Source organism: Magnusiomyces paraingens, assembly GCF_902498895.1.
Source record: "Magnusiomyces paraingens strain CBS 517.90 genome assembly, contig: contig2, whole genome shotgun sequence".
Lineage (NCBI taxonomy): Eukaryota > Fungi > Ascomycota > Dipodascomycetes > Dipodascales > Dipodascaceae > Magnusiomyces > Magnusiomyces paraingens.
Genome location: NW_022474068.1, coordinates 1,214,100 through 1,241,115, shown reverse-complemented (window position 1 = coordinate 1,241,115; position 27,016 = coordinate 1,214,100). Strand labels below are relative to the sequence as shown.

At 35.0% G+C, this 27,016-nt stretch overlaps 6 protein-coding genes across 6 annotated transcripts; 2 read left to right on the top strand and 4 right to left on the bottom strand.

The window, feature by feature from the left end:
* Positions 1–3: 3 nt before the first annotated feature.
* On the bottom strand, positions 4–750 carry SAPINGB_P002130 (uncharacterized protein; the record flags this gene model as incomplete). Its single annotated transcript, XM_031996850.1, has 1 exon — positions 4–750. One exon carries the CDS (start codon positions 748–750, stop codon positions 4–6), a length of 747 nt encoding a protein of 248 aa, XP_031852741.1.
* Positions 751–1,996: 1,246 nt separating this feature from the next.
* On the top strand, positions 1,997–3,043 carry SAPINGB_P002129 (uncharacterized protein; the record flags this gene model as incomplete). Its single annotated transcript, XM_031996849.1, has 1 exon — positions 1,997–3,043. The coding sequence occupies one exon, from the start codon at positions 1,997–1,999 to the stop codon at positions 3,041–3,043; it is 1,047 nt and encodes a 348-aa protein (XP_031852740.1).
* A 150-nt stretch (positions 3,044–3,193) lies between these two features.
* Positions 3,194–5,252, bottom strand: SAPINGB_P002128 (uncharacterized protein; the record flags this gene model as incomplete). The annotated part of the gene is made up of 2 exons (XM_031996848.1): positions 3,194–5,017; positions 5,094–5,252. 2 exons carry the CDS (start codon positions 5,250–5,252, stop codon positions 3,194–3,196), a joined length of 1,983 nt encoding a protein of 660 aa, XP_031852739.1.
* Positions 5,253–6,724: 1,472 nt separating this feature from the next.
* SAPINGB_P002127 (uncharacterized protein) lies at positions 6,725–10,334 on the bottom strand (the record flags this gene model as incomplete). Its single annotated transcript, XM_031996847.1, has 2 exons — positions 6,725–10,236; positions 10,301–10,334. The coding sequence occupies 2 exons, from the start codon at positions 10,332–10,334 to the stop codon at positions 6,725–6,727; spliced, it is 3,546 nt and encodes a 1,181-aa protein (XP_031852738.1).
* Positions 10,335–17,374: 7,040 nt separating this feature from the next.
* SAPINGB_P002126 (uncharacterized protein) lies at positions 17,375–18,061 on the top strand (the record flags this gene model as incomplete). Its single annotated transcript, XM_031996846.1, has 3 exons — positions 17,375–17,473; positions 17,670–17,713; positions 17,869–18,061. The coding sequence occupies 3 exons, from the start codon at positions 17,375–17,377 to the stop codon at positions 18,059–18,061; spliced, it is 336 nt and encodes a 111-aa protein (XP_031852737.1).
* A 634-nt stretch (positions 18,062–18,695) lies between these two features.
* SAPINGB_P002125 (uncharacterized protein) lies at positions 18,696–24,687 on the bottom strand (the record flags this gene model as incomplete). The annotated part of the gene is made up of 2 exons (XM_031996845.1): positions 18,696–24,478; positions 24,678–24,687. The coding sequence occupies 2 exons, from the start codon at positions 24,685–24,687 to the stop codon at positions 18,696–18,698; spliced, it is 5,793 nt and encodes a 1,930-aa protein (XP_031852736.1).
* Between the last annotated feature and the right edge of the window lie 2,329 nt (positions 24,688–27,016).

The window sequence follows — 27,016 nt, the reverse complement described above, 5'->3', positions numbered from 1 at the left end:
TAATCACAAACGCACCCGGGTGGCTGCAGCATAGGGGCTCCGGTCCGTGACAAATGTGTGAAATGTAACACCTCTGGTAGCCCATTCTCGGGCCACCGTATCAAGCATGCGCCAAACAAAGTCCAGCATAGCAATCTGCGTCGACACCTGAGAGTTGACTCCAGAATCAAGCCCCCCGCGACCGTAGCTGTTATCGGCCGAAATGATGCTGAATATTAAAACGTGGCCATGGGGTCCCGGAGACAGCCATGATAGGTCCGAGAGAAAATGGTAAAGTGTGTCAAAGTGATAGCCGTAATACTCGGGCACCTCAAACGCAGTGCATAGCTTATGGAATAGCAGGTTGGCCAAGGCAGGCGAGTTACTCGGTCCCAGCATGTAGACGTCACGTGCTGCAATTTCAACAAGATGGACATAGAGATTAGTTTGTGGTTGCTGGAGAGTTTTTGGTGAAGGCAGTTTTGTAATTGTCCTTGAATCTAAAGGGACTTTTGCTGGAGGGGTGTTGACTTGACCTGGATGGTATACGGCAGCACTACAAAGGGATATCATTGCTGGTTTGGGTGATTGAATAGCTTGTGAAAGCTGAGAAGTGTTATTTGTGGGTAATGTATTAGGCGATGTCCAACCCCGTTGACGATTATATTGAAGCAATAGAGTATCCATGAGTTCATGATTAGGATGACCAAGCAAAAAGGTAACTCCGTTAGCAGCTGGGGAAAGAGCATTGTAGCTTGGAGGGTAATGCATTTTATGAAGTATAATATTAAAAGGTTTTTTTTCTTTGTTGGATTGAAATGTGTAAAATCAAAAGAGAGTCAATTTTTTTTCATGAAAATCAAGAAAATCAAAGATGGAAAGGAATATATATAAAAAGAGAGGATTTTCAATTGTAGAAAAAAAAAATAGAACCAAAAAAAAAAAAAAAGCACCCCACTTGACTCTCTTACGGGCCGATGCAAGTTAATGGGGATGGACTTTCCAGAGTTAGAAAAGCATTGAAAGAGTGAATAATAAGGCCGGATTGAGTTTTTGTGACATCCATAAACAAGTATAGTTGTATTAAAGGGGAGGAGTTTAATTTGTATTTAAAAAAAAGTTCATAATCATTGTTGGGTGTGTTTGTATTAAAAAAGAAGAAGAAAGTTAGGTAGAAGAAGAAAAAAAATAAAAAAAAAGGGAACAAAAGCTGGGGTTTATATATATATATATATATTTTTTTTTTAATCAATCAATTAATTAATCAATGCAAGGCATCTTTAAGATCCGACATCATCAGCCCATGAAAAAAAAAAAAAATTCCGTCCAATGTTGTTGTTTATTGCTATTTGATCAAATAAACTAAACTGATTTTTTTTTTTTTTGTTGAGTTGATACTAGAATGCTTTTCTATGTATGGGGGAAGTGGCACACAGGGAAAAGTTCCTTTAAAAAAAAAAAAAAAAAAATTGTTGGGGCAATTAATAATTACATGAATATCACATGATAATAACGTGATATAAAGATTTAATTTTTTTAAAATCAAAAAAAAAATTAAAAAATTAAAAAATTAATTAATAAATTAATTAAAAATTTTAATTTAAATTTAAAGTTAAAGTAACTAATTAGTTATTTTATAATTTTTCTTTTTTTTTTTTTCTTTCCTCCATTTTTTATATAAATATAATAATAATAATAATGATATATCATATTCCTATTTATTCTTCCCCCTTTTCTTTTTCACCCCACACCTATTTCAAACAATTATACAATGCCTTTCCTCGGGTTTCCCCCACATTTATTTCTAAAATCATTCCATTTATCAAATGATGTAAAACAAGTATAAAAAGGCCCAGATTTCTTTCTGCCCAGGATTTTCCTTTTCTTTTCTTTTCTTTTCATTTCTTTTCTTTACTTCTTTCTTTATTTCTTTATTTTATTTTATTTTACCCCAAATATTCTTTCCTTTACCCGTACTTTCCCCCACAATTCTTGACAAAAAAAAATAAATAAAAAAATGTCTGTTCTTACCGTAGCCAATGCCGCAGCCTTTGTCAACAAAACGGCATTCAACCCAATTGTCACAGGCATTCTCTACCTACTTCGCAATTACCTTCTTGACCACAATAAAACATCCTCTTCTTTCTTATCCAATATCTTGACAAATGAACATACTGGCTCTACCCTCTACTGGTTAGCCCTCTTTGGTGTTGTCAAATACTTCAACTCTTGGCTCAACTACTTTGCCCTAAACAACTACACAAACCTCACCGAGCAATTCATCCCAAGCAAAGAAACTGCCCTCGTCACTGGAGGTGCCAGTGGTATTGGTGCTCTCACTGTTCAAGGTCTTGCACGTGCAGGTCTCAAAAAAGTCATTGTTTGGGATATTCAAGAACTCACTTATACCCCTCCTCCAAACGTTGTCTTCTATAAGGTTGACCTCACCTCGGGCTCAGAAATTGACGCTGCTGCTGAACGCGTCCGCTCAGAAATTGGTCATGTAACTATTGTCATCAACAATGCAGGAACAGGAATTGGGAAAACTATTCTTGGTTCTACAGAACGCACTGTAAAACTTACCTTCAATGTAAATGCTGTCGCTCCATTTCTAGTCACAAAGGCCTTTCTCCCACATATGATTAAAACTAATCACGGCCATGTCCTCACCATTGCATCCCTTGCTTCTTTTACAACTCCAGCACAAATGGTTGATTACTGTGCATCAAAAGCCGCAGCCCTGGTCTTTTCTGAAGGCCTTTCCCAGGAACTCAAACATAGGTACGGTGCTCCAGGTATCCGAAACTCAGTGGTCCATCCAATGTGGGTAAAAACTCCATTAACCCAGGTTTTCAATTCTCTTAATCATATTCTTGCTAACCAGCTCGAACCAGAAGACGTGGCAAACGCAGTCATCAAACAAGTCCTTTTGGGGAAATCGGCCCAAATTTGTATCCCCTCTTCGCTCGGCTTCTCGGCTCTTATTCGGGCCCTTCCCAATTGGATACAAGAACGTATTCGTGATGAACAGCAAGATATGATTGTAGTAAATAAGGATTTTTAAAGTTTTTTTTTTTTTTTTATTTAAATTAAAAATACCCCCCCAAAAAAATAATATTAATAATACACTAAATGCTATACCTAATTAAATAAAATTAATGTTACACTGAATTTTAAACCAAAATAATTTCTTTTATTCATTTTTTCCTCTTCTTTAACGATGATTCACTGTGGGATTGTTGTGCAACTTGGTGCTTTGGTAGTCGCGTGGATCAAGGTTCCCATTCCAGCAATACTTGTCAAAACATGCCCCACACTCATCTGTAGGCTCAAACTTGCCCTGACGTTCACGTTCACGCTGGATTGTCGCACACGCAACACACTTGCCCCAATTAGGATCTCCTCCTGAAAATGACTGATCCGCCATATCAAACCCATTCTGGAACATCTTATCAGTCTCCTCCTTCTCATAAGTAAACTGGAATGTGTCCTTATTGCTCATATACGACATGGGTGTGTTGGGCATGTATAGCAAAATAGGAGGAACCTTACTAAAGTCTCGGTGCTTCATCTCATCATCACTCATATAGTCCATGGCATAACATCCAAAAAAGGTCGGCCGAGTAGAAAGACCCAAATTCACAAACGAGTTTTCATCAGGAACGCGAGGCATAAAATGCTTCTGCTGATAGTGCGCTCCTGTCGCTGGATTGATTCCTGTACCCTCTTCCGAATTCTTGATGTTTCCAGATACTCGTGCATATGTGTTAATAAGCGAGACTCCTGCAGGCCAGTGGATTGGTGTATCACCAGAAACATCAACTGTAACAATCAAGTCTAGTCCACGAGGCTTGTACAATAGCGGATAAAGAGGAACGTTCTCTCCACCAAAGGCACCATCGGTAAGACCCAAGTACTGCTGCTTGAATATAGAATCAGATGTCGGCCTGTATGTCGGATTCTGGTACTTGTAGAACGGGTTGGGTTGAAACAAAGCAACATCCAAGTTAGTAGGATCAAATACCATCGATGCAAACGTGCCCATTGCCGCAATAAAAAAATTATTAGACTGAGAAAGACGTTGTAATACCTTGTTGAAGATGTTTGAAGAAGCTCCAACCATTAACCCGGCATTATCGTAACCACCCACACACCGGCGATCCCCATTGTTATTATTGTTGTTATTATTCTGTTTGACCTTATTGTTTTCCAAATTGGTGCCCAAGTACTTGAGCTTAGCAAAAGAATGAAGAGACGAGTCAAAGGATCCAATCTCGTGAGGTGTAATCTCTATAAGTGTCGAGTTAGGTCCAACATCATCATTGCTACCGTTAACTCGGCTAATTGCTGACATGATGGGATACGGTGCAATATGATTGTAAAAGTAGTCCATGGTTGTGATATCAGACCAAGTCAAGGCTGCCGAGCCACCACCATTATTATTATTATTGTTGTTGTTGTTGTTGTTTCCATCTCGATCAATAAACATGCGAGAAATGAGACGTCCGTACAAATCAGTCATTGTCACACCGTACCCGGATGCCACTTTGGTCCCCATTTGTGCTCCTGCAGTGCTGTAAAAAAGTCCATCTGACAAGAAGAAGTTGTTACCATTATTGGGTAACAACATGTTATTTTCAAAATGCCAGATTCTGTTTGACTGGCGCAATTGAGCAATCGTCTTAAAGTCGTTCAGATACATGGATCCTAACAACCAACTGCCACTTGACAAGGCCGAAAAATGTGTCATACCTTGTAACAACCCAGCAAGAACACCTCTGCGCATCCCCGGTTGGTCGCGGTTGTCAAGAGCTGAAATCACACCTCCGCCAATCATCAGGGACCGGTATCCACCTCCAGATACGGCCAAGCCAACACCAACAGCGGTGTTGGGACGTTCATTAGGACCACCTGACAAGCTGAAAAAGTCATCAACGTTGATGTCTTTGAGGTTCTGACGAGCAACAAAGTCTTTAAGAGCCTTTTGGGCAGTTTCCATGCGGCCCTCAATATATGCTCGTTCACTTTCTGAAATGTCCTTTAAAAATAAGAATAACAAAAAATTAGTACAAAAAGAAAAAAAAAACAAAAAGGACTAAATAATAAAAACATACATCAGCAGGTCGAACAATGTTTTCAGAAGGACAACTAACATAACCAGGGCTATATCCACCAGTGGGAGACTTTGCTTCTGCTTCAGCAAGAATTGAGAGCACTAACAGTGCAAAATGAATCCAACCAATGAGTTTCAATTTACTAAAATCTGCGCCCATGATAAATGATAACAAGGTAATAAGTGTAATCCAAAAAGGATAACAATGAAAAGAAATTGAAAAAAAAAACTTCATTTTGATGATATCTCAATCTACTTATATATTTCTAAAAAAAAAATAAAAAAAAAGCTCTTTAATTTGAACATATTTGTTTGTAATTTTTTTTAAATGATAATAGTTGGAACGGCTTTAAAAAACTTCTTTTTAGAAATAATATTCATTTCAAAAGATATGATCCCCGCCCTAGACAGTTTTTAATTAAACCAGGCTGTCTCATTTTTTTTTTCGAATAAATCTCTTTTCAGGGGTGTGTCAAAAAGGTGAATTGAAATAATTTGAAAAGAATTAATAACTTGAGATAATTGCAGCATTTAATACTTGCTTTGCTTTATTTTAAATAAATACTACAATCCAAACTAGAAGAGAAATATAAACAGTAAGCGTGGCAAAAAAAATATATAAAGAAAAATAAAGAAAAATAAAAAAAAACTTTGTTCTAAAAAAAACCACTTAATCATTTAGAATAAGCGAACAGACTGACATTATCTTATTAAATCTATCTCATCAACAGAAAAATCACCTGAATTTTGTTTTCTCGTTTATATTTAATTAAACATATTGTAAGCGACAGGTGTATTTTGATATATATATGTCTTTGACAAATAAGTAAGACTTTGATATTTCATAACGAAACTTGAAAAAAAAGATTTTTGGGAGGGGTCCGGAACAAGTAACATTGGATTCCTTTATTTTATTTTATTTTTACTTTTTTTTTTTTTTTTTTGATTATCAATCTAAATCTTCATTGCCACCAATATTTTAAAGACTTTTGCATGGATTCTACGAATCACGCTTAACTTTAAAATACATCAAAAAATATCTCACAATATTGCAATATTGCCCAAGAAACCTTTAATGAAATTCATGCAAATATGTTATTTTGATTTATCTTCTTTTTTTTTTCTTTACAGTTTAATAGTTTAAAAATTACTATGGCTGATTGTTTATTCAATACTAGATTAACAAATTAAACCAAAGAAATGCCTGTTAGAGATATTTCGGATGTAAATTCGGCTATATTGAGTATCGGAACAGCAGTGTATTACTTTTTTTTTTTAAAAAAAATCAATTTGTAAGCCATCGTATACTTATTTTAATTCTTCTCCATATTAAAAGTAGTCTGGAAATTAGACCCTACTTATTGTTTTAATTAAAAAACAAAAAAGGATTGGATGTACTTACTAACCTTGACAATAAAACGTTATCCTCGAAAAAACCTTTTTATCATCATCTACTAAAATTTACTTTAAATGCTTTTATTTTATTTTATAGTAATTTTATTGTAATTTTTTTTCATAATGAATCTATGAAATACAAGGGCAATTCCCAAAAATTCCGTTTATTTATTTTTTTTTATCTAAAAGAAAAAATCTAACCAAAAAAAAAAAATCTATCTAAAATTATCTAAATTCTCAAGCAAACAAAATGTTTGTATATCTTTTAACAAAATTGTAATAGTCTGCTGCATTAAGCTCCGAAACCAACATTTCAACTTCTCGAACCTCTCCAGTTTCATAGTTTGTCACTTTGACCTTATGATGACCTTCCCAAAGATGCTGCGAAGTTTCAAGAATATAACGAAAGGTTGTGATGCGCAAATTTTTCCATAATTGCTCTGTGACATGTTTAAGAACATCTTGGTCCCTCTTGTCAAATGCACAAACAACACCCACAAAAAGAGGCCATGATAATGCAGTTCCTTGAAAATCGTCAACTGGAAACGTGCTGAGCAAATTCACAAGAACCTGGAGATCTCTCTGCAAATATGGTAACTGATCAGGTCGCTTTATGTTGGCATAGTTGGCATTGTTTTGGTTATTATTATTATTATTATTATTATTATTATTATTGTTATTATAATTATTTTCATTAGTGCTGTCATTAAGGGTATCATTAGTACAGTAATTATTATTGCTATACTCAGAAACCGTTGGACTAAAGTGTCCCATAGACCATGAGAAACACATGTCGTAAAACAGACTGGTAGCTACCTTCCAAATGTTAACAATATCCTTTCGAGAGTTATGTGTTGTAACTGCAACAAATGGGCGTTCTCGTGTAATCATTTGATAAACATACGTCATTTCCTGGCGTGCCATAACAATGATTTCTGTAGGCGTTTTATTTCTGGTTTGAGAATTTAAAAGCGTTGATATTCCATTAACAAACTTAGCGTCAGTTGCCAGAACATTTCCCCAAAAGGCAAGATGAGCACACAAGAGAGACCACCGAGAAGGAACACTCCAAATAGCATCCAATTGATCCTCAAATTCATAAATCTGGTCTAAAGAACGGCATGGGATAATGGGCTCATGGAAGTCAATAAAGCATGCAAAAGTATCATATTTTGCAATGCGCATTGCCAAAAACCATAACGGCAAGCCAATCTGAGACACTGCAGAGAAAATCAGATTGTGAACCGCTTGTCGCGAGATGTTCAAGTGATTTCTCCATTCAGTAGACTTGACTTCCATAACATCCAAGGTGATTTGACACAAAATTGCAGCCAAAACATGGGGCGAGTTGATGGCCTGGTTTTGTTGAATCATATGTGACAAATGACGGATTGCAAGAGTGCGATGTTGTAAGGCAAGCTGTGTATAGTGCGAATTCACTTCACAGAGTTGAAGGCAGGATAAGGCAAGCAATCCGTGAAACGCTGACGGAGAATTTATAGCGATAGGCAAGTAGTACTTGATTGAAAGATTGTTGTCTATATTCGGATGTGAGGGATCTAACGAGGGACATGTAAACTCAAGATAATGATAAAATATGTTATTAACTGAAGGATCAGCCAGCTGACTAGAGATTTCAGATGTAATTCCCAATGCTGCCTTAACCTGAGGGTACCGCACTAGGGAAGTAGATCGAATGTAATGATAATTCGGATCAAAAGCTTTGCTTGCAGCTTGAGAGGTAGTCACATATCGTGATTCCGATGAAGAAGTTGCATTTTCGTCAACAATCTCAATACCATATAGATTTTTGGTCAATGAAGAAAGAGTATTGTTGTGGCTACTATTGTTGCCGGGATTTTCATTATTATTATTATTATTATTATTATTATTAGTAGTAGTATTTTGGGTGGGTCCGTTATCCGCAATTGAGGTGAATAAAGGTCTAGTTTGAACAGAAATTGGTGTTTGGTGTCCATGCCCTGAGGGAGTCGAAAACAAAGGCGGTAATACTTCTGGGTATCCAGTCTGGTAAACTTGTCGAGAATGGGCATATGCTTTGTTGGGATGCGACATGTCACTGGTAGAATTTGTGGCAGGATTAGTTGCAGGAGTGCCTATTGGATTATCTAAAGGCGTCTCAGTGTTGCTGTCACGATTCATAGGACTTGTTGGACCCACAGAACTAATCATTCCAACAGGATTAGGAAAATAGGTTGGACTATTGACAGATGAGACCGAGGTAGTGGGGCTGATGTTACTAGACATTGTAGGGCTAAGATTGGAAACGTTTGATGGATTTTGAAACATTTGCAAAGGTAAAGGTGGCGGCATTTCGGTAGAGGAAGAAGGTCCCGGCAATGGAGGAGGAAGTGTTGGAGACACAGAAAAACCTGGCATGGTTGCTTGTTGTTGTTGTTGTTGTTGTTGCGGTCGAGTAACTGGTGGTAATAGTGATGGCATCAGGGGGTTTTGTGGAGGTCCTGTAGATAAGAAAGTATTGTTGTTTGTGGGGAACACACTTACTGGTACACTTGGTGTTGTACTCACAGGGAAAGCAACCGGGTCCGATAAAGAAGCCGGTTCAGAGTACTGAGAATAGGAAGGATATTGTGATTGATGATGGTTATGAATATTATGGTGATTGTAATGCTGGTAATGATGTTGATTTTGATTTTGATTTTGATTTTGATTTTTATTTTTATTTTGATTTTGATTTTGATTTTGATGTTGAGAATGATGCTGATGCTGATGCTGATGCTGATGGGATTGATATTGAAGTTGATGTTGATGTTGAAATTGCTGTTGATAGTGAGGTTGATGATAATGTTGAGGAGGTATTGGTATCGATTGTGACTGTGCATCCGTACCAAATTGTTGAACAACTTGCTGTTCTTGAGAAATTGGTTGCAGCACTTGAGAAGATATCTGTGAACTCGAGGATAATGGTTGACTAATAGGTTGTTGCTGATTTTGCTGCTGGTTGCTAATAGCTGGAGGGCCAGCTGTTGATGAACGTATTGGTCGGGCAATGGAGGTAGCAACTGCAGCTGAGACCGGAATTGTAGCTGTGCTAGATTGAAAGTCAATGACGTTAAAAAGTGACGAAGATTTGGTCGATTTGGCACTTGAGATACTATCCGAAATACTTTTACTAGTAATTGGATATGAACCAGGAATTGTGCTGTTGGAAATACTAGATGAGCTACTAGTGCTGCTGCTACCACTCATACCATGGCTAGAAACAATAGAGCTACGATCAGCCGTGACTGAGTTGAAAAGTTGCTTTTGTTGAAATTGAAGAATCATAGAAGAAGACTCTTGTGGTATTGCAGGCGTATTTTTGATATAAGAAGCCGATTTCTTAGTGACACGATGCGAGCCTTGAGGCTTCAGACCCAAGGCATTATTTCCAATTTTATCATCATTCGCGTGTTTTGAAGCTGAAGAACTGCTACCAGATTCTGAAGCGTGTTCGAAAAATTCAAACTGATTAGAGTCGCTTGTTGTAGGTAAATCTCCGCTGGATTTTACCTTGTTGTCTTTTGATCCATCTAGTTTGCGTTTTGTACGTTTCAATCTTGGTGGTTTATATTCTTCGTTGGGGTTATAAGTCGACCCCAAGACCTCATTGTCAACCCACTTGAGACGAAGCGAATAGTCACAATTAAGCCCTCTTCTTCGACAAACGTTACAGATAGGTTTTTGCCGGTCACATTTGATCCTACCATCTTTACAGTTGTTACATCCTAAGTCATGGTTGTTAGAAAAGAGGGGTGGGAAAAAGGTTATTTTTTTGTGAGTAAACCTTACCGTCAAAGGACCGCGTTTTGGAGGTTTGCTGCATATTTTTTAATTTTTTTATTTTTTTTTTAAAAAAAAAAGACCAACAGTATGGTGCTAGTAACAGTCACCAAGCACACATTGACTATCTCTTTTTTTTTTTTTTTTATAAGTATTTCGAAGAATGAAAAGCACTTTTTAAAAAAAAAAGAATTAGAAAGAAAAGAAAATAAAAAGGTTATCAAAAAAAAAGGGGTGTATATATTGATGTTAAAGAGGAGAGGGGAAAGAAAAGGTTTTTTAGTAGAAAAAAAAAAAATTTAACATCAGATCGATGGAAAATACAGTTAAAAACCTAAATCTAGCCAAGGCTGGCCGATAGTTTGCATTTATATGCTACATATTTACTATCATTCCCGAAGAGTCCCCTCTCAATATTTATTTCCCGCTAAAGAAAACAAAAAAAAAGTAAATATTAGTTCTGTTAGATATTGACTAAAGGGCGCTTTTTTGGCGTTGGTATCGGCGCAAGATTGCTGCAGCCAGCCCAAAAAATTTGAAGTCACTAACAAAAATTTTTTGGTTTGTCTTTTATTAAGGATCTTTTTTTCTATTTTTCTTTTTCTTTACCAACTGATTGGCCAGAAATTGCATATATTCTTTATAAAAATAAATTCAAATTAAACAAAAGGTCACAGGTATGTATTCAAAACTGGATGGTTACTGGTGTTGCTAAACGAAAATTGATGCACGGACCATCTTTTTTCCTTGATAGGTTTAAATTACCACTCACTTGAATGATAAATTTGAGTAACCAGAAAATAAGCTCCAACCATAAAGAGCAAAAGTCGGAACTTGTTAGAATTGTATCACATAAGTCATGATCTTTGTGCCCAGAAAAGAGCAGGTGAAGCCGCTAGTCCCTGGTGGTCGTAAATAAATTTGGGTACAGTATCTAATGATATCTTTCATGTGAAGTTTTGAAATATTGGCTTATGTTAAATAAACTGAAAATAAAAACAAGAAACAAAATTCTCATGAATTTTTAATTTAAATTAAGCGGATATACAGTACGGCTAAACAATAACCTTGGTTTGAAAAAAAAAACAGTTTAGCAAAATAAAATTGTTGATTTCAACATGACAGGGACAAAGCTATCACCTTTGCAATATGACAGCATTTCCTATTAATTTTGAATGTTATCACAAAAGCCGTTGGTCCTGACTTTACTAATACAAAACAAAATTGGAGAGGTGTCATGAAAAGTATGTGCTGACGTGATCTTCTTATATAAAGATTATGACCAGTAAAATTTATTGGCAAAAAAAGGCATTTATGGTCTAATGAGAATTAAATCACTGAAAAAAAAGAAAGGAAAAAAGAAAGATAAAGAAAAAAATTAGGAAAGTATTTGAATTAAAGTTTATTTTGGGTTGCCAAAGAAAAGTGTACAATACAATACTTTATTTTGCCAATAGGCTTTATTCACATCATCCCTATTGAAGAGATTCATACAGAGACTTTTTTAACATAAACTCTATCATGATATCACTCTCAATGACTAAATTTCTTCTTCAGAACTTCAGAACTTACAAAGTTAAGATTCTGGGGTGCGGCAAACTAGTTTTAAAATAATTAAACACTTTCCTATTAACCAACCAGTCAATTGCAAGAACCGGGTAATCCACTCTCGTACATGCTCATACACGAAGGAAAGAATCTGGCTTTTTCAATAGCAAGTAGTTCGCAATGCTTTTTATGTAAATGTGCAACATCACGTAATATGAATGTATTGAGATGACCATTGTTTAAATAATTAAACTAATGTAAGCCTATGCCCAAATGAAAAAAACGGAACCATGTAGGCAAGTTCTATTTGATGTACTATTTTATATAGTGACTTTAGTATGCTAAATCAAATTGTTATTTCTGGCATGAGGATTTTTAAATTAAAAAAATGGGAGTTTGAATTCTTTCATATTTAATATTTAACTTATCACAAAAAAAATAATAATAAAGAGTGGTTTGATTCATCTTTTTCTAAAGTTTTTATTATTTTAACATTAATTAAAAATAGAAAGTCTAAATTTCAAATTATGTTATTATTAAATTTATATTTAAGCGTTACTTAACTGTTTCCAAAAAAACAAGTTTTTACAAACATATAATCACCCGCTAATTATTTTAAAAGAACTCTAGATTTAAATTTCAATGCTAGTTATTAGCGATTTAACAAAACCTGAAAAACAAAAATTTAAAACTAAGAAAGATGAACAACCCTTTATTCATATTTTTTAATTTTACAATTTTTATATTCAAGGGAAAACTTTTCAAATGTGTTCAGTTTCAAAGTTCTTTGTATTGGAATGAAGTTAAAGATAACTTCCTAATTCACACTCAGCATACCAAAAAAGGTACATTTTTTTCACTGCATACGCCAATGTTATTGATATGAAAAAGAAATATTTTAAAAAAACAATCATTTGGTTTAAAGAAAAACAAAGTATACAAAAAAAGAAATTAAAAAAATAAAAAAAATAAAAAAAAATAAAAAAAAATAAATTAAATTAAAAATGAAAATGAAAATGAAGTGAAAAAGAAAAGAAACAAACAGATAAAAATAAGCTATCAGTTTTCCTTTTTAAAGATATGTTCAAGTATGTTATTTTTGCCATAACTAGAATCTCAGTTAATATCTATATCTGTAATGATATTAGACTGTTATCTTTATCTCGAAATTAGAAATCATCACAAAACATAAAAAAAACTTTTGTATTTAAAGAAAAACGTCAAATGCTTATTTATTCAAGTATTTATTGACATGTGCTTTTAGTCTATTTATGCGTTTCTTAAGAAGCAAGTAACCAAACTGACTCATCCGCAACATGTATATTTATCCTCAGTTATTTAAGCTATAGAAAAATAATACTTATTTCACGTCCTTTTATTTTCCAAGTGAATAATTAAGATATATCTATAAACTTTCTCATGGAAATTTTTTTTTTAAAATTATTCACAGTTGTGTATACTTAAAGCTTTAAAAGCTTCCTTATTTTTTTTATTACTATTAACTGTTAAAAAATTTAGATTTTTGTAGATAAATTATACTAAAGACAAAAAAATAAAATAAGCCATCTGCCATAATATGAGAATTACTATTGCTGGAGTGCCCATTTAGTATATTTTCTATTAAGTGTATTAAATTGTATTAATCATAAACCAAGAAAGAAGATTTTAAAATAAATTTGTATGATATGTTGAAAAGTAGTGCATCTCGACGAGAGTACATCACTATAAGTTGATTTTATAGGTGCGACTACCTGTTCTGTTCACAACGTTGCATAGCTCAGACCGTTTGCATTTTCCCAATGTTCTTGGGCCTTCTCACATAAACAAAACCCTAACCTTTCTGTATTTAATGGTTAGGGTTTCAAAGATACGCTTAGCAATCAGTGAAACTTGTCTATGGAAAAACAATATCTATTACTTTCTCCTACGTGTTCAATCATAATTAATTTCATATTTTACATTTCATATCGTACGTTGTTAGTGAAATAGCTATATTGGAGAAGACACATATTCATAGGTATAGCGATACTGTTAGGTCTTACTAAACTTTTCATCCTTCCATAAGCGTAACACTCACTTTGCACTATAACCTATATTTATATCTATAACTCCTATGTATTCATTCCCAAACCTCTGAATCTGCCAACATAATTATATTTATAAGTGGAATAAGTATCCAGATATAATTATAATTATATACTTGCATTGCATGACGATTAATTAATGTTTTCTGTTCACAAAGAAAATGACCCCCGTAGTACTAATCCAATAAATTCCCATGCCGAAGTCGAAGTTGACTTCTTTATATTATATTATTGAAATTAAAAGTATTAATAATTGTAAATTGCCATTAACATCTGGAACTGAAATTGTGGGATGATGACCATATATATATTTTAAATTAAAAACTATTTTTTTAAGAAACAGAAAGGATGCAATCAGCTTATATGCTGATTAATTAATTACTTTGAGACTTTATCTTAGCATTATTAGTTAGCCAAAGTTCTTTGTGAGATAACTAAGCTAATAACTATGCTCGTTCAATTTTTTAAAGAACTTGTTAAAATAACCACTTAGCTTTGATTAAGACGTAAAAACCCCCAGATTAACTATTGTCAAAAATTTTTTCATAATTGCCCAAACTGTTTACATATACGTAAAATATTGAATTAGTCTATATTTACCAAACATTGAAATTAAACCTGTTGTTAAATATGTCAAAAATTCTATTAACTTCACACAATTTTTACCTGTGAATTTATCTGACCATGGTAAATTATTTTATAAAAAAACTGGAATACCCATAAAGTTGAATGATTTCCATTAATTATTTTATTATGAAAATTAGTGCAGATAATCTGGTATTCAGATTTAAATGGTTATCTCTATTATATCAAAATATTTGTTAGTCTTCTTATTGCATATATATTTATTTTAACTTTTCGTTTCTTCCACTATTCTTATTTTTTCAAATTCAAAATGCAAACCTTAGAATTATGTTTCATCGGTATATTTCAGGAAGGTAGGGATAATGATAGACTAATCAAAAAAAAAAAATGAAAATTGCCTAAATAAAGTAAGTTTGTTTGGTTTGGAAATACATAAAATATGTGAGAAGGTACTTTTTGAGCTTTGATATTTATCTTTGTCTCTATTCTAAAATTGCCAAAACATATTTTACCAGCTGATAAATCAAAGATAATAATAATAAGTAATTGTCTCAAATTTTAATTTTTTTCACATGTATTTCAACAAAATTTCCACCGCTTTCAAGTATGGCTTTTTGTAACCTAACAGAACTGATTGACCAATTAAAAAAATAGAGTAAATTTTCAAAATGGTGAAAATAAATACGCTCAAAATTTTTAACAAATCCTTTTTTATTTTATTCTTTTAAATAAAAATTTTAATTTAAAGTTAGCTTATTTCAATCTTCAAATTTTTAAAGAAATAGCAGATAGAAGTTCGCGGGTCAAAGATGACCGGAGAGAATTTTCTATCTTAAAAAAAAGATGAGTGAACCTATCAATTTAAAATTTTTAAAATTCTGTATTAATATATTCAAAACCGGAATGGACTATGAGAAAAACTTGTTATTAGTATTTAGAAGCATTTTTAAATACACATTATGAAGTTAAGGCTTAATTGAATCTTTTTTTAGTTTAATACTTTTAATATCAAATAAATTAAATCATTCCAACTCATTGATCATGTATATTGATAGTTTTATAGAGAAAAATAGTTGATTAATTTGGTAAAAACATTAAAAAGCAAACATCTTTTTGGTTTATTTCAAATATTACAGAAGTGGCTTAGAACTATACTTAATTTTAAGACGATCCATGACATAAGATCTTGATGTGTATAAAAAAAGTATTTCAGATTTAAATTTTAATATTGTAAGTTATATTAATCTTTCAATATAGAAAACTTTTAATATATCAAATATGTATAATTCTCTCATTGACTGATTTATTTTATCAATTGTTTTTACATATTTTTTCTTGTTTAAAAATGTTAATCGCTTTCCTAATTGCAAAAAGATATTTGTTATATTTTCATATTATATATAATAGATTTTTCACAATGATATTCCCATATAGTTAATCAGTATTACTTTATGATTTTTAATATTTAAAGGGCTAGATTTTAAATTATTCAATATTAACGAAAATCTTGCAAATATTTATTTATTACTGACAAGGATTTTAAAGAACATTGTTTTTTATTTCATAAAATTTGTTTAACAGAAATAACTTATCGATTTTCCGTGAATAGTTCCACACTAAACTGATAATAAATGCTTATTAAAATAATCATTAAATGTTGAAACAAAATATTTTGAGCCCAATAAACTACTAAAAAAATTGAATATTTAACTTTATCATTTTTTACAAATAAACAAATTTGTTATCGTTCAAAATTTAACAAAATATAGTCACAAGATTAACATGTTATTAGTCTTTACATTTTCAAAAAAAAAAAAAAAAGGAATAAAAACACAAATTAAATGTTGCTATTAAAATAAATATCTGAAGTAAACTCATGTATGAGATTATTTATTAATCATTAAATATTATTAAATGTGATGGCAAAATACTTTGGCCATTTTGTATTTTTTTTATTAGAACTTAAGAAGAACTACGTAAGGAGTCTTTGGACTATTTTAATATGCCTACATAGCAAGGAAAACAATCAATGGTGAAAATTTCTCCTAAAGTTTAAAATGAGCCGATATTTGTTAAATTCGAATGGCGGAACTATGTTTAGTTAGTAGATTTTTCAAAAAAAAAAAAAAAAAGAATATTGAAATTTTATAAAAATCTATCCATTTTTTTTTTTCAAAACATAATAGTGGATTTAATGCCTAAAACATCAAGTTGCGCTTTCATGATTAGGTAAACTTTTCTCAGGGCGCATGCTTCCCCATTTTTTTATTTATGTGGCCGGCTTACTTGCTTACTATATTTTATAAATTTCAGCTGCCCCAATCGATTTCGGCTTTTGATCGGATTTTAAACTGGTTGATTTGGAAAAGTAGACTGCGCGCTGTAATGTAAAATCGCTATGATGCGAGGTTAGGTTCTTTAGCTTTAAAACAAAGACGCCCTTGTGTAACACGTAGATGTAAGTTAAGACTTATGACTATTACAGTATCCTAAAGTATAAAATGTTACAAAAATAAAATAGTTACAAAATATTGTCATAATATCAGATCACAACTAAAAAACCTTGTATTACAAAAAATTATGTGAGAGTTCGCCATCCGGCTTTCCACCTTCTCAACTAATATTTACTCATCCAGCTTCTTTGTCCTCCTTTCCGACCTTCTCAATCCTCTCTTTTCTAAACTCAGCTCTTAATATTCTATACTTTTCATTAATTGTTTATTTGTATTTCCTCTGTTTTTTTTTTCTTTAATCACTTTGCATTTTTTCATTTTTTTCTTCTAGTTTAATTTTGGGGACTCACCAACCAGCTCTACACTCTCTAATTTACCCTTTTTTTTTTTTTTAATAATTATTCATATTCATTATGGGCGTTCAGTTTAACAAATATCTCAGCGGATCTCAAATCTATTGCTGCAAAAATTGCCGCACTCACCTAGCTTTTGATCATGATGTTGAATCTAGAGTAAGTATTTGATCTTGTTAAAACACCATGACTTTAGCTTTCGATAATAAAGGAAACAAAAATGGGCTACAAGCTCTAAAATCTATACACTGGGCAGATATAAACGCTTTCTCTTTTTTTTTTTAACAACAAAAGCTTTGGTCTTAATACCCCGTTTTCTTTCTATTAATTTTCTTTCTTTTCTTTATTAAAATAGGATTTTACTGGAGTATTAGGGAAAGCTTACCTCATTACATATCTGTAAGTATTTGGTCTCTTATCTAACTTGTTTCTTAATGTATCTTATCAGTAAGAAACAACAACTTTTATTTTCATACCTAGTTTTTTTCTTTATTTCAGTATTGACTGTGGACAATACTTTTTTTTTCTTATTTTTTTCTTCATTGTTTTTTTAGTGTCAATGTAACTTTTGGACCTCTCGAAACGAGGCCGATGATGACCGGTGAATTTCAAGTTCGTGATGTTGCTTGCCGCTTCTGTAGCAAGAACGTTGGCTGGATATACGTCGAATCATTCAAAAGCTCAGAAAAGTACAAAGTCGGTAAATACATTTTGGAAACCCGTGCCATTGATACCATCAGAGGCTGAAAGAAATGGAGGACTACTTTGGTCTTTTGTTTTGTTTTTGATTACCGACAATTCCAAAGCATTTGATTTTGTCTCCGTTTCACTCCGTTTTCTTCTTCTGTTTGTCATTCACGGTCTTTACCTTTACGTTCCCCTTCAATTTTACGATTTTACGACATTTTCACGATTTTTAAGGATATTTGTTTTTTTAAGCTTAGTAGCTGTGCTATTAAAGCTATGATATTTTATTTTATTTTATTTTATTTTATTTCATTTTATTTTATTTCATTTTATTTTATTTTTTTCTTTTCCTTTTTCCTTCTCTTTTAATTTCTTTCTTTCTATTCTTTTTTTTAGTATTAGTCTCCACTTTTTTCCATGTTGCATTTTATTAAATTTTTTATTGAGATATTGAGATATGTGAAACTATTGAATAGGAATATACATATTAAAGTTTATATTTTATGTCAGTGACAGTTTTTTATCTTTAACTTATAAGTTAATTAATTATCATAATTTTTAATTGTAGATAGATGGATCTATATACATTTATGTAAATTTTTAAAAAATCCAAAAAACCCCAAAATAACAATAAATTTAAAAATGTTAAAAATATTAAAAATATTAAAATTCTATACCTATAAAAAACCCATAATCACTGAGAATTCATAGACTCATAAGAACTATAAGAAGCTTTCAAACCGTTTGATCCATCACTCAGGTCTTTTACATTTCCAGTGTGAGAATGTTTCTTAGTACCCGAGCTGCTTGATTCACTGCTACCAGTGCTGCGATGTTGCTGATATGTACGGTGAGAGGGATAGTAATGATGAGGTTGCGGATTAGTTCCAGAAGAAACAGACTGGGCTAAAGATGACGAAAATCTTCCAGGACTGATGTTTTTGGGCTCCTTTTGCAGTTGGTCATTAGACTTTGATGATCCTTGTGAGCTCTTTCGCTGAAGAAACAACGGTGCTACTTCTGGTCCAGAAGTAGCAGCCGCAGACTCCACATCATTATCGGACCCTGAAACAGAATCAAGCCAAGAAGGTTCTGTCATAGTAGTAATATTTCCATAGCTCATATACTCGTCGTCAGCATCAACATGGTGATGTGTTGCTTGCAATGGCATTGGCGACACACTCTCAGGCACTGGCTGGCGTTGAGGTTGGTGTTTAGCCCCAACTTCTAAAAATGGAGAGCCGGTTTCGCTGGCACGAGCTGAAGGTGACAGAGAAGATGAAACCATGGTACCAAAGCCGTCAGAACCTGGCCGGCTTGACGATACAACGCTGCCATGATTGCTGTAAAATGAGCCTGCTGATGTATTTGAAGTCCCTGGGACCATAACAATTCCTCCAGCGCCGAAAGGTCGCCGTCCGGTAAAAGTATCGTCAGGATCACTGGTGTCGTAAAAACTGGACCGCTTATTATCAGAAACGGCAATATCCACTGTACTGTGATTCAACCTGTGCATGCTTGAAGCGGGTGAAACCGTGACCATGGGCTGAGAAAGTTGAATACCTGATGCAACTGATGATGCATCTGAAGGACTGTGATATCCGCCAGATGGTAAAATATGAGACGATGGTGAGCGGTTGTGCACAGAACCACGAGAATAGTACATTGGCGGCGTTCTAAACTCATCATATTGTCGTTGTTCAGGGGTTGTGTCCAAAGCCCATGTATCGGTTCCGGTAGTCGCTGTATTGTCTGTACCTCCACTTGACACACTTCCACCAGAGCCCTGGCGTTGGTGAGTACCAAAGCCGCGTGCACCAGGCACGATTGCAGGTGGTGCCTCAAGAGCCCCCAAGCTGTCGTCATAAACGTATTTGCCGCTTCGACCAGTAATAAAGCGGTCATGGAAGCTGCATCTGCTGCTGCGCTTGCTACTCACACTGAGAGAATCAGTAACATCGTAATCTGACCCGTCATTGCTAATTTTTTGATGACTGTGAGAAGATTCGTCAGTAGGGCTGCTTCCAAGAAGCGCAACAGTTGGTGGCATTTCCCCAAACGAAGATGATGAAGAGCTGTTGGTAGAATCGCGCAAGTTATAAATCGGTCTCCGCGGGCTTCGAGGCTGAATAGACGGCGGAAAATCGACTTCAGAAGAGCCAGTAGAAGGTGAATTGGCATGCTTAGAGTAAACAATGGGTCGAATAGTAGATTCCATTGTATGGGCCGTTCCAATAGAATACGGAACTGGTGGAGGAGGGGCTATGGCAGACACATCTGGAGCGGCCCGCGAAACAAGAGAAGCATTTGAAGGGGCATTGAAGGCTGAAATTGAAGTTGTACTTACAGTCACACTTCTGGGAGGCTGCACTTGATGATTCCGGCTTTGAACCTGAGTGTCCAAATAGTTAGTGTAACTAGTATAGTTAGCGTACTCTGGGTACGAGTCTAAGCTTGAGACAGCAGAACCTGCAGAGTCAGATCGCGGGATGGGTGCCGCGATGGCTTTGCTGCTCGAGTCTTTATACGGTGCTGGTGGTTCCAAAGTAGAATCAAAATGTTGTGATTGAAGTACTTGTGGTTGCTGCACATTATGCAAAGTAGACGACGACTTTTTGTACCATTTAACTGCTGCCGGGGAAATTACTGCAGCCGTCGCCACAGCGGTTCCCGCAACAGAAACGGCGCCGGCCCCACCCATGCCGCCCTGCAGACTTGTACTATTGTTGCTATTAACCACATGCAGCCGGGCACCAATATTAGGATTCAGGCTTCCGCTACTACTTTTCGGATCAACAACCATGGCATCAATGGCCTCGGAACTTGGTAGCATAGAACGCGATGGATTAGGCTCACCATCTTCTTCAGGGACTGTATGATAATAGCCTAGAGGAAGCTGAACCTGCTGTTGAAATCCATCTAAATTATCGGTACCATACATGCGCTCGTATTGATGAGTCATAGATTTGAGGGGCAGCTTTTGTTGCTGCTGCTGTTGCTGCTGTGCAGTATGAAACCCAGATCCGCTTTCAAAAGATGACGGCGAGTTTGATCGAAGGTCTGAACCATAAGGGATTTCAGGAGCTCTTGTTAATTTTGGTTCCGCAGATGGTAGTGAAGACTTTGAATTGGGAGCGGCACCGACAACAGAAGCACCAAGTGCAACGGATCCATATTGTGACTTAGTTCCATTGGGTTGGATTTCTCGGCTAGTGGTGCCCGAGCTCCCATACCCTCCAGAAATCATGTCTTCACCTGAACTAGGATTACCAGGTGTAGTAAGTCTTGGAGATGCAGAACATCGGTCAAAATTTGCGCCCAAAGGTAAAGCATCAGAAGGACTCTCATTAGCATCATAGAAACCGGCCAATCCTTGACCACCGTTACCTGATTCGTTATCCAAGACCGGAGTGTCAAATGGATCGTCTCCAAAGTGTGGGTATGATCCATACTCAGTGCCGCTACCGATCGAAGTGCTCGACCCGATGACAGGGGGAACGGCCAAATCAGCAATATGAGAGTTGCCATGAATGTTGTGAACTGCTGCCACACCAGCTACACCAGCACCACTGGCTGCTGTGGCCGCAGCAATAACACTATTACTTGAACTGTCGTATCTGGTAGTTGGCTCAGACCTAACATTATTTGTTATACTGTTTCCATTTAACCGTCTTGGAGTTCTGTAATAAGATCGATTGTTTCCACTCGATAACTCGTCGGTTTCATCGCTGTATGTTGTTTTAGTCAATGGTGAAGAAGCACCACCACTAGATCGCGACTGGTGCTTGGTACTTGATGAATTGTTACGAGCAACAAGCAAAGCGCCTCCTGCACCCATTCCTGTACCACTACTGCCGGCAACACTCGAAAGAGCTGCACTTCGGTCATCAGCTGCGGAAGAACCAGAAACAGACCCACCAAAGGTTCCTCCTAAACCACCACCATGAATTGTGCTTCCATCAGCACTTGATCCCACTACACCACCGGCAGCTGCTGCGGCTGCTGCATTAATTTCTGCCAAAGTCGGAGCACGTTCAGTCATTTGAGGTATTGTAGCAGATTGCAACGGCTCAAGGCTTCTTCGTCGAGAAGGAAGTGAACTTGAAAAGGGGTTAAGGGCGCTCCACCAAGGCTTTTGGCCTGGTGCTCTTCCAGGACCTCGATGCCGACCAAGACGTCCCGAATTATTGGGACCTTCAGAACCTCCGCCACCAACTATGCCACCATACCCAGCATATTCCTCCGGAGTAGAGCTTGAGCTAATACTGTCACGTTTGCGCTTTTTGTGTCGGCTGAATAAAACTAAAAGTACAAGACCCAGCAAAGCTACACCGGCGACAGAACCAACAACAGAGCCAACAATAGTGCCCGTAGAAGGCCCACCATTATCAGTGTGAGTTGTAGCAGCACTTGCAGCAGCACTTGCAGCAGAACGAATCATGGAGTTTGTGGCCCAAACTTCAGCAGATACAGTTGAAATATCAAAAGTTGGTGTAACAGTATACTTGATAAGAGTGACAGATGTTGAAGTGGCTGTAATTCCATTTCGAGTCACAAGAACAATTGAGGTTGATGTGGTGGTCAAGACCACAGGGGGATATGTCGTTAGTGAACTTGAGCTTGACGAGTCACTCTCTGTAACCATGGCTGTGTCTAAGTCACTGCTGTCATCTGAAGTCGAAGAGCGTCTCGATGTGCGAAGAGTAGTACTTTCTGTGATTACAGACAAATCAGAATTGCTTGCACTACTGCTTTCGGAGTTAGATGTTGACTCTGGTTCTGTGGACAAAGGATCTATAAAGGACGAAGAGTCTGTTGCGCTACTTGGTGTTTCAGAGGTTGTAAAAGCACTTACAGAGGAAACCGTAGAAGACCCATTAGCATTAGACTCAGATGTATTTGACTCACTACTGGAATCTGAATTTGAATTTGAATTTCTGTTTGACGAGCCAGATGACGAGCCAGGTGTGGACCCTGTATAGCTTTCAGAGCTGGAAGAGGAACTTTCATTTTGTGTTTGTGTTGATGTAGTGTCAGTAGAGCTTCCACTTTCGGTAACACTTTCGGTAACACTTTCGGAAGTACTTTCAGTACTACTCCGACGATCACTGGCACTTGAGCTACTGCTACCTTCGGAACTTATATTTTCACTTCTGCTCGCACTTTCAGCAATACTAGAACTTGAAACAGCACCAGAACTGGTATTGGAGCTACTACTTTCACTTGCACTGTCTGTGACTGACGATGATAGTGTATTGCTGGCATTAGTGTTGGTTGACTGATTAGAATTTGACGCTGATGCTGATCTATTGCTTGTGTTGCTATTATTAGTTTGGGAAGCACTATTAGAATTTGACGAGGCGGGGCTACTGCTTGTTTGGGTTGAGGAGGCCACTACTTCTGACAAGGAGATTGCAGAGGGAGACGCCGATAATTCCGACTGATTTGAGTTTGAACTTGTATTGGTGGGTACTGAATTAGAGTTTGAAGATTGTGTTTGAGAGGGAGACGTCGATGATACTGTGCCAGAATCTGAAGAATGGGAGGCGCCATCACTGGTAGAAGATGACGCATCAGAGATGTTGCTTGTAGTTGTTTCTGATGCACTACTACTTCCCTGCTGCGAAGACTGCAAGGCCGAGATTACTGAATTAGAAGTATCAGAACGAGAAAAAGAAGAAGCAGAAGAAGGTTCTGTAGCAGAGGAGATAGATAATGGAGAAGAAGAAAAAGAAGATGACTCTATGATTGAGGATCCTGATGAAGGAAGCACTGAGGAAGAGGATGAGGATATTTCCTGAGATTGGGATGATGTTTGCGGAACAGAGGACGATTGTTCGCCACTCGATGATGTTTCAGTTGATGATGCAGAGGTCGAATCTTGTTGTGAAGATACCGGTAAAGATGAAATGGAAGCTTGTTGCTGAGAAGAGCCTGATGCAGAGCTTTGTTCTTGAGAAGAACTAGGTGATGATGTTGATTGTTGCTGAGAAGACGACGGTTCGGATGATATACTAGTGATGGAGGCCAAAGTCGTGGATCCTTCACTCTGAGTTGACTGAAGTGACGTACTACCGCTATTTTCAGACGATTTCTGCTCAGTGCTTAATGAAGAATCTTGCGATGAAGTTAATGTGTTTGTCTGAGAACTTTGGCTTTCAGAGTTAGTTGATGATTCTTGTTCGATCGTCGTTTGAATCGATAAATTGGTAGACTCATTGGAAGTCGTTCCGCTTCCTTCTGGAGAGCTTGATGATATTTGCTGCTGTGACTGGGAAGACGATTGCTGTTCACTATTGGAGGTTGTTGGTGTTTGAGAAGATGGCTGTTGTGTTGTAGGAGTAGACTCTGTATTATTTTCAGATGTAGTCTCGTCTGTCGTACTAAATATTGGGGTTGTTGTGATAAAGGTTGACGGTGCCAGTTCCGAGTTTGTGATCTCAGACCCTGGTTCCGTAGTAATGGAAGTGATTGGGACTGAATGGTTAGAACTCATTATATCTTTATTTAATAAAGGTATTTAAAATGTGACAATAAAGATAATCATAATATAAAACATAAACTAATGTGAAAAAGTAAATAAATTAAAAAAAAAGCAGAAAAGAAGAAAAATGAGAACAAGAAGTGAAGAAAAAAAAAAAAAAAAAAAGAGAAAAAGCAGTATATAGATACTTACAAGATGCCATTTAGTAGTAATATGTTTTAACTATTATTATATTAAAATCTTATTAACCGTTATATCGTACTGTTATTTTATTAAGTTAAAGCTAGCTTATACCAAAAAACTGGTGGTGAGTATTATTGATATTGTGCTAATTGCTAATTGATTAATATTTTTTGGAAGCTTTTTTTTGGTAAAAAAGAGAGAAAATAAATAAATAGGCGAAAAAAAAGAGAAAAGATTTTTTTATCCAAAAAACGTATATAAAAAAGGAAAATATATTCAGTGAACACTTGCAGTCAACAAGATGCTAACAAATAGTCAATTAAGTTTACGATGATGAATTTTTTTTTTTAATTTTCACTGGCTTCTATTAATAGTAAGATTATCTTGTTATTCATTGTGACAAGAAAACAAAACAGGAGAATTTAATGAGTGCGACGCCTAAGTTAACTAATGGTGGTGAAAACAAAATGACCAAAGTGGTAGGCAGGTAGGAAGATTTGTAGACAAACATGAACAGTGCATATAGTTTGTTTTTAAGAATAGACTCGGAGGCGGCTCAGTGGGTACGTTAAAAAGGTTGTTTAATGAGCTAAAGATTAAAATGGAAGAAATTGATATTTGATATGACGGCCCATTTAGCTGAAAAGAAAAGTCAATCTTAAAATTTTTTTAAAAAATGTGTGATAATCGGCATTTGTAAAAATGCACCCAGTGCTAATTGCAATTGAATTGATTATTTTCAATATTAACAATGCAGGAAACATGGTTACTAATTTTTTAATACTTGTTAGTATTAGTTGAGAATAGAACTAAAAGATACTATTTTGTTATAACTTGCAGAAATACAAACTAGCCCACAATTATCTGGATTGTTCTATCAAATAAAATATATATATTCTAGTTGAACGTAGAGGTCTACAAGATTAAATTTTTAAAGGTGACAACAATTTTTTTTTTTTTTTTGAATTTGCTTTTTCAAAATAAAATAAAAAAAAGGGGGGAAGTTCAAACAAATGTTTAAGTTTAAGATTTTCAATAGTGTTTATACCGCAATATCTTGAAAGGTTTTAAAAGAACCGTGAGACAAGGGAGTTTTTCAGGTTTTTTTTCTCATATTTAAGGTGTTTTAAGTGATTCCTAAAAAAAATCAAAGGTGAGATTTCCGTAGAGAATTAAAAGAATTAAATACCTTTATATAGAAATAGCTGAAATTTTTGTTTCTAATGTATAGATTTGTTACCGCTAAAATAGAATGAGAATAAAAATATAATTTGATTTTTGGGATAAAATACTCTGGTACACTTGTTTTTATCATTGAAATATTGGCAAAAAAGGGAAGAATAAAAAATAGTGGATAATGCCGAATGGGTCACAATCAATCAATGGAAGATATTGAGAAGTGGGGTGCCTTGACCAGAAAAATGTCCTCATAACTAGGTGTTATAGTTGTGACCTGATGCTGTTGCATAGCACATAGTGGCCTAGCACCCGAATGTTCCAGTATCACTTCTCGTGAGGGCTGGTACCTTAATAACGCTGTGCACTTTGAAGTTAAGGGACAAGAACTATCATATCAAATAGTGGAAATTGTTTATAGAGAAAGAATGCTTATTTCATTTAAAGATGCGTCTTAATTATTGACCTTCCTTATTACACTTGCACCTTTCCTATCTCCATTAATTTTATATGATAATATATCTAGTTCCTGTTTATTTACAAGCCTTACAATTTAAGTTTGATATATATTGATTCACAGATTATGAATCCACAGACAAAAAATGTGGTTTCGGCTCTATAATATATTTGGCGGTTGAAAAGAAACTAAGTCTTTAGTCAAGTGGAAAAAGAATTTTTAAATATTCAAAAATTAATAAAATTAATAAAATGTAAGAATAAAACTAAGGCAAGTTTGAATTTGAATTTAAATTATTTAACTAGTTGTTATTTAGAATTAATAAGATCGGATCTTAAAATTAAAGGCGGTCAAGTAAACCGTTTAAACGCCATAAAACCTAAGACTTGAATGGCCATTGTCATAAGGTCAAAGAATTTTATTAAAACACATGATAATTAATCGGGATATTATTTATAAATATTATAGATTTCTATTTTTTTTTTTCAAATGGGTTTAAAGTTTTAGAATTTGGTTCTTTAAATGAAAGGTTAAAGTATTTCTTTTTAACATCAAGCATTGCAAAATTAATGAAAACGAATTGATCTATTTGTCCTACAAACATGCACCATTATTTCTAGTCACTTTTTAAAATGTTACATTTTTCAAAAAATTTAAAAAAAAATTTCAAAAAAATTAAAATGAAAATCAGTGAAAAATGAATCTGGAAGTGTTT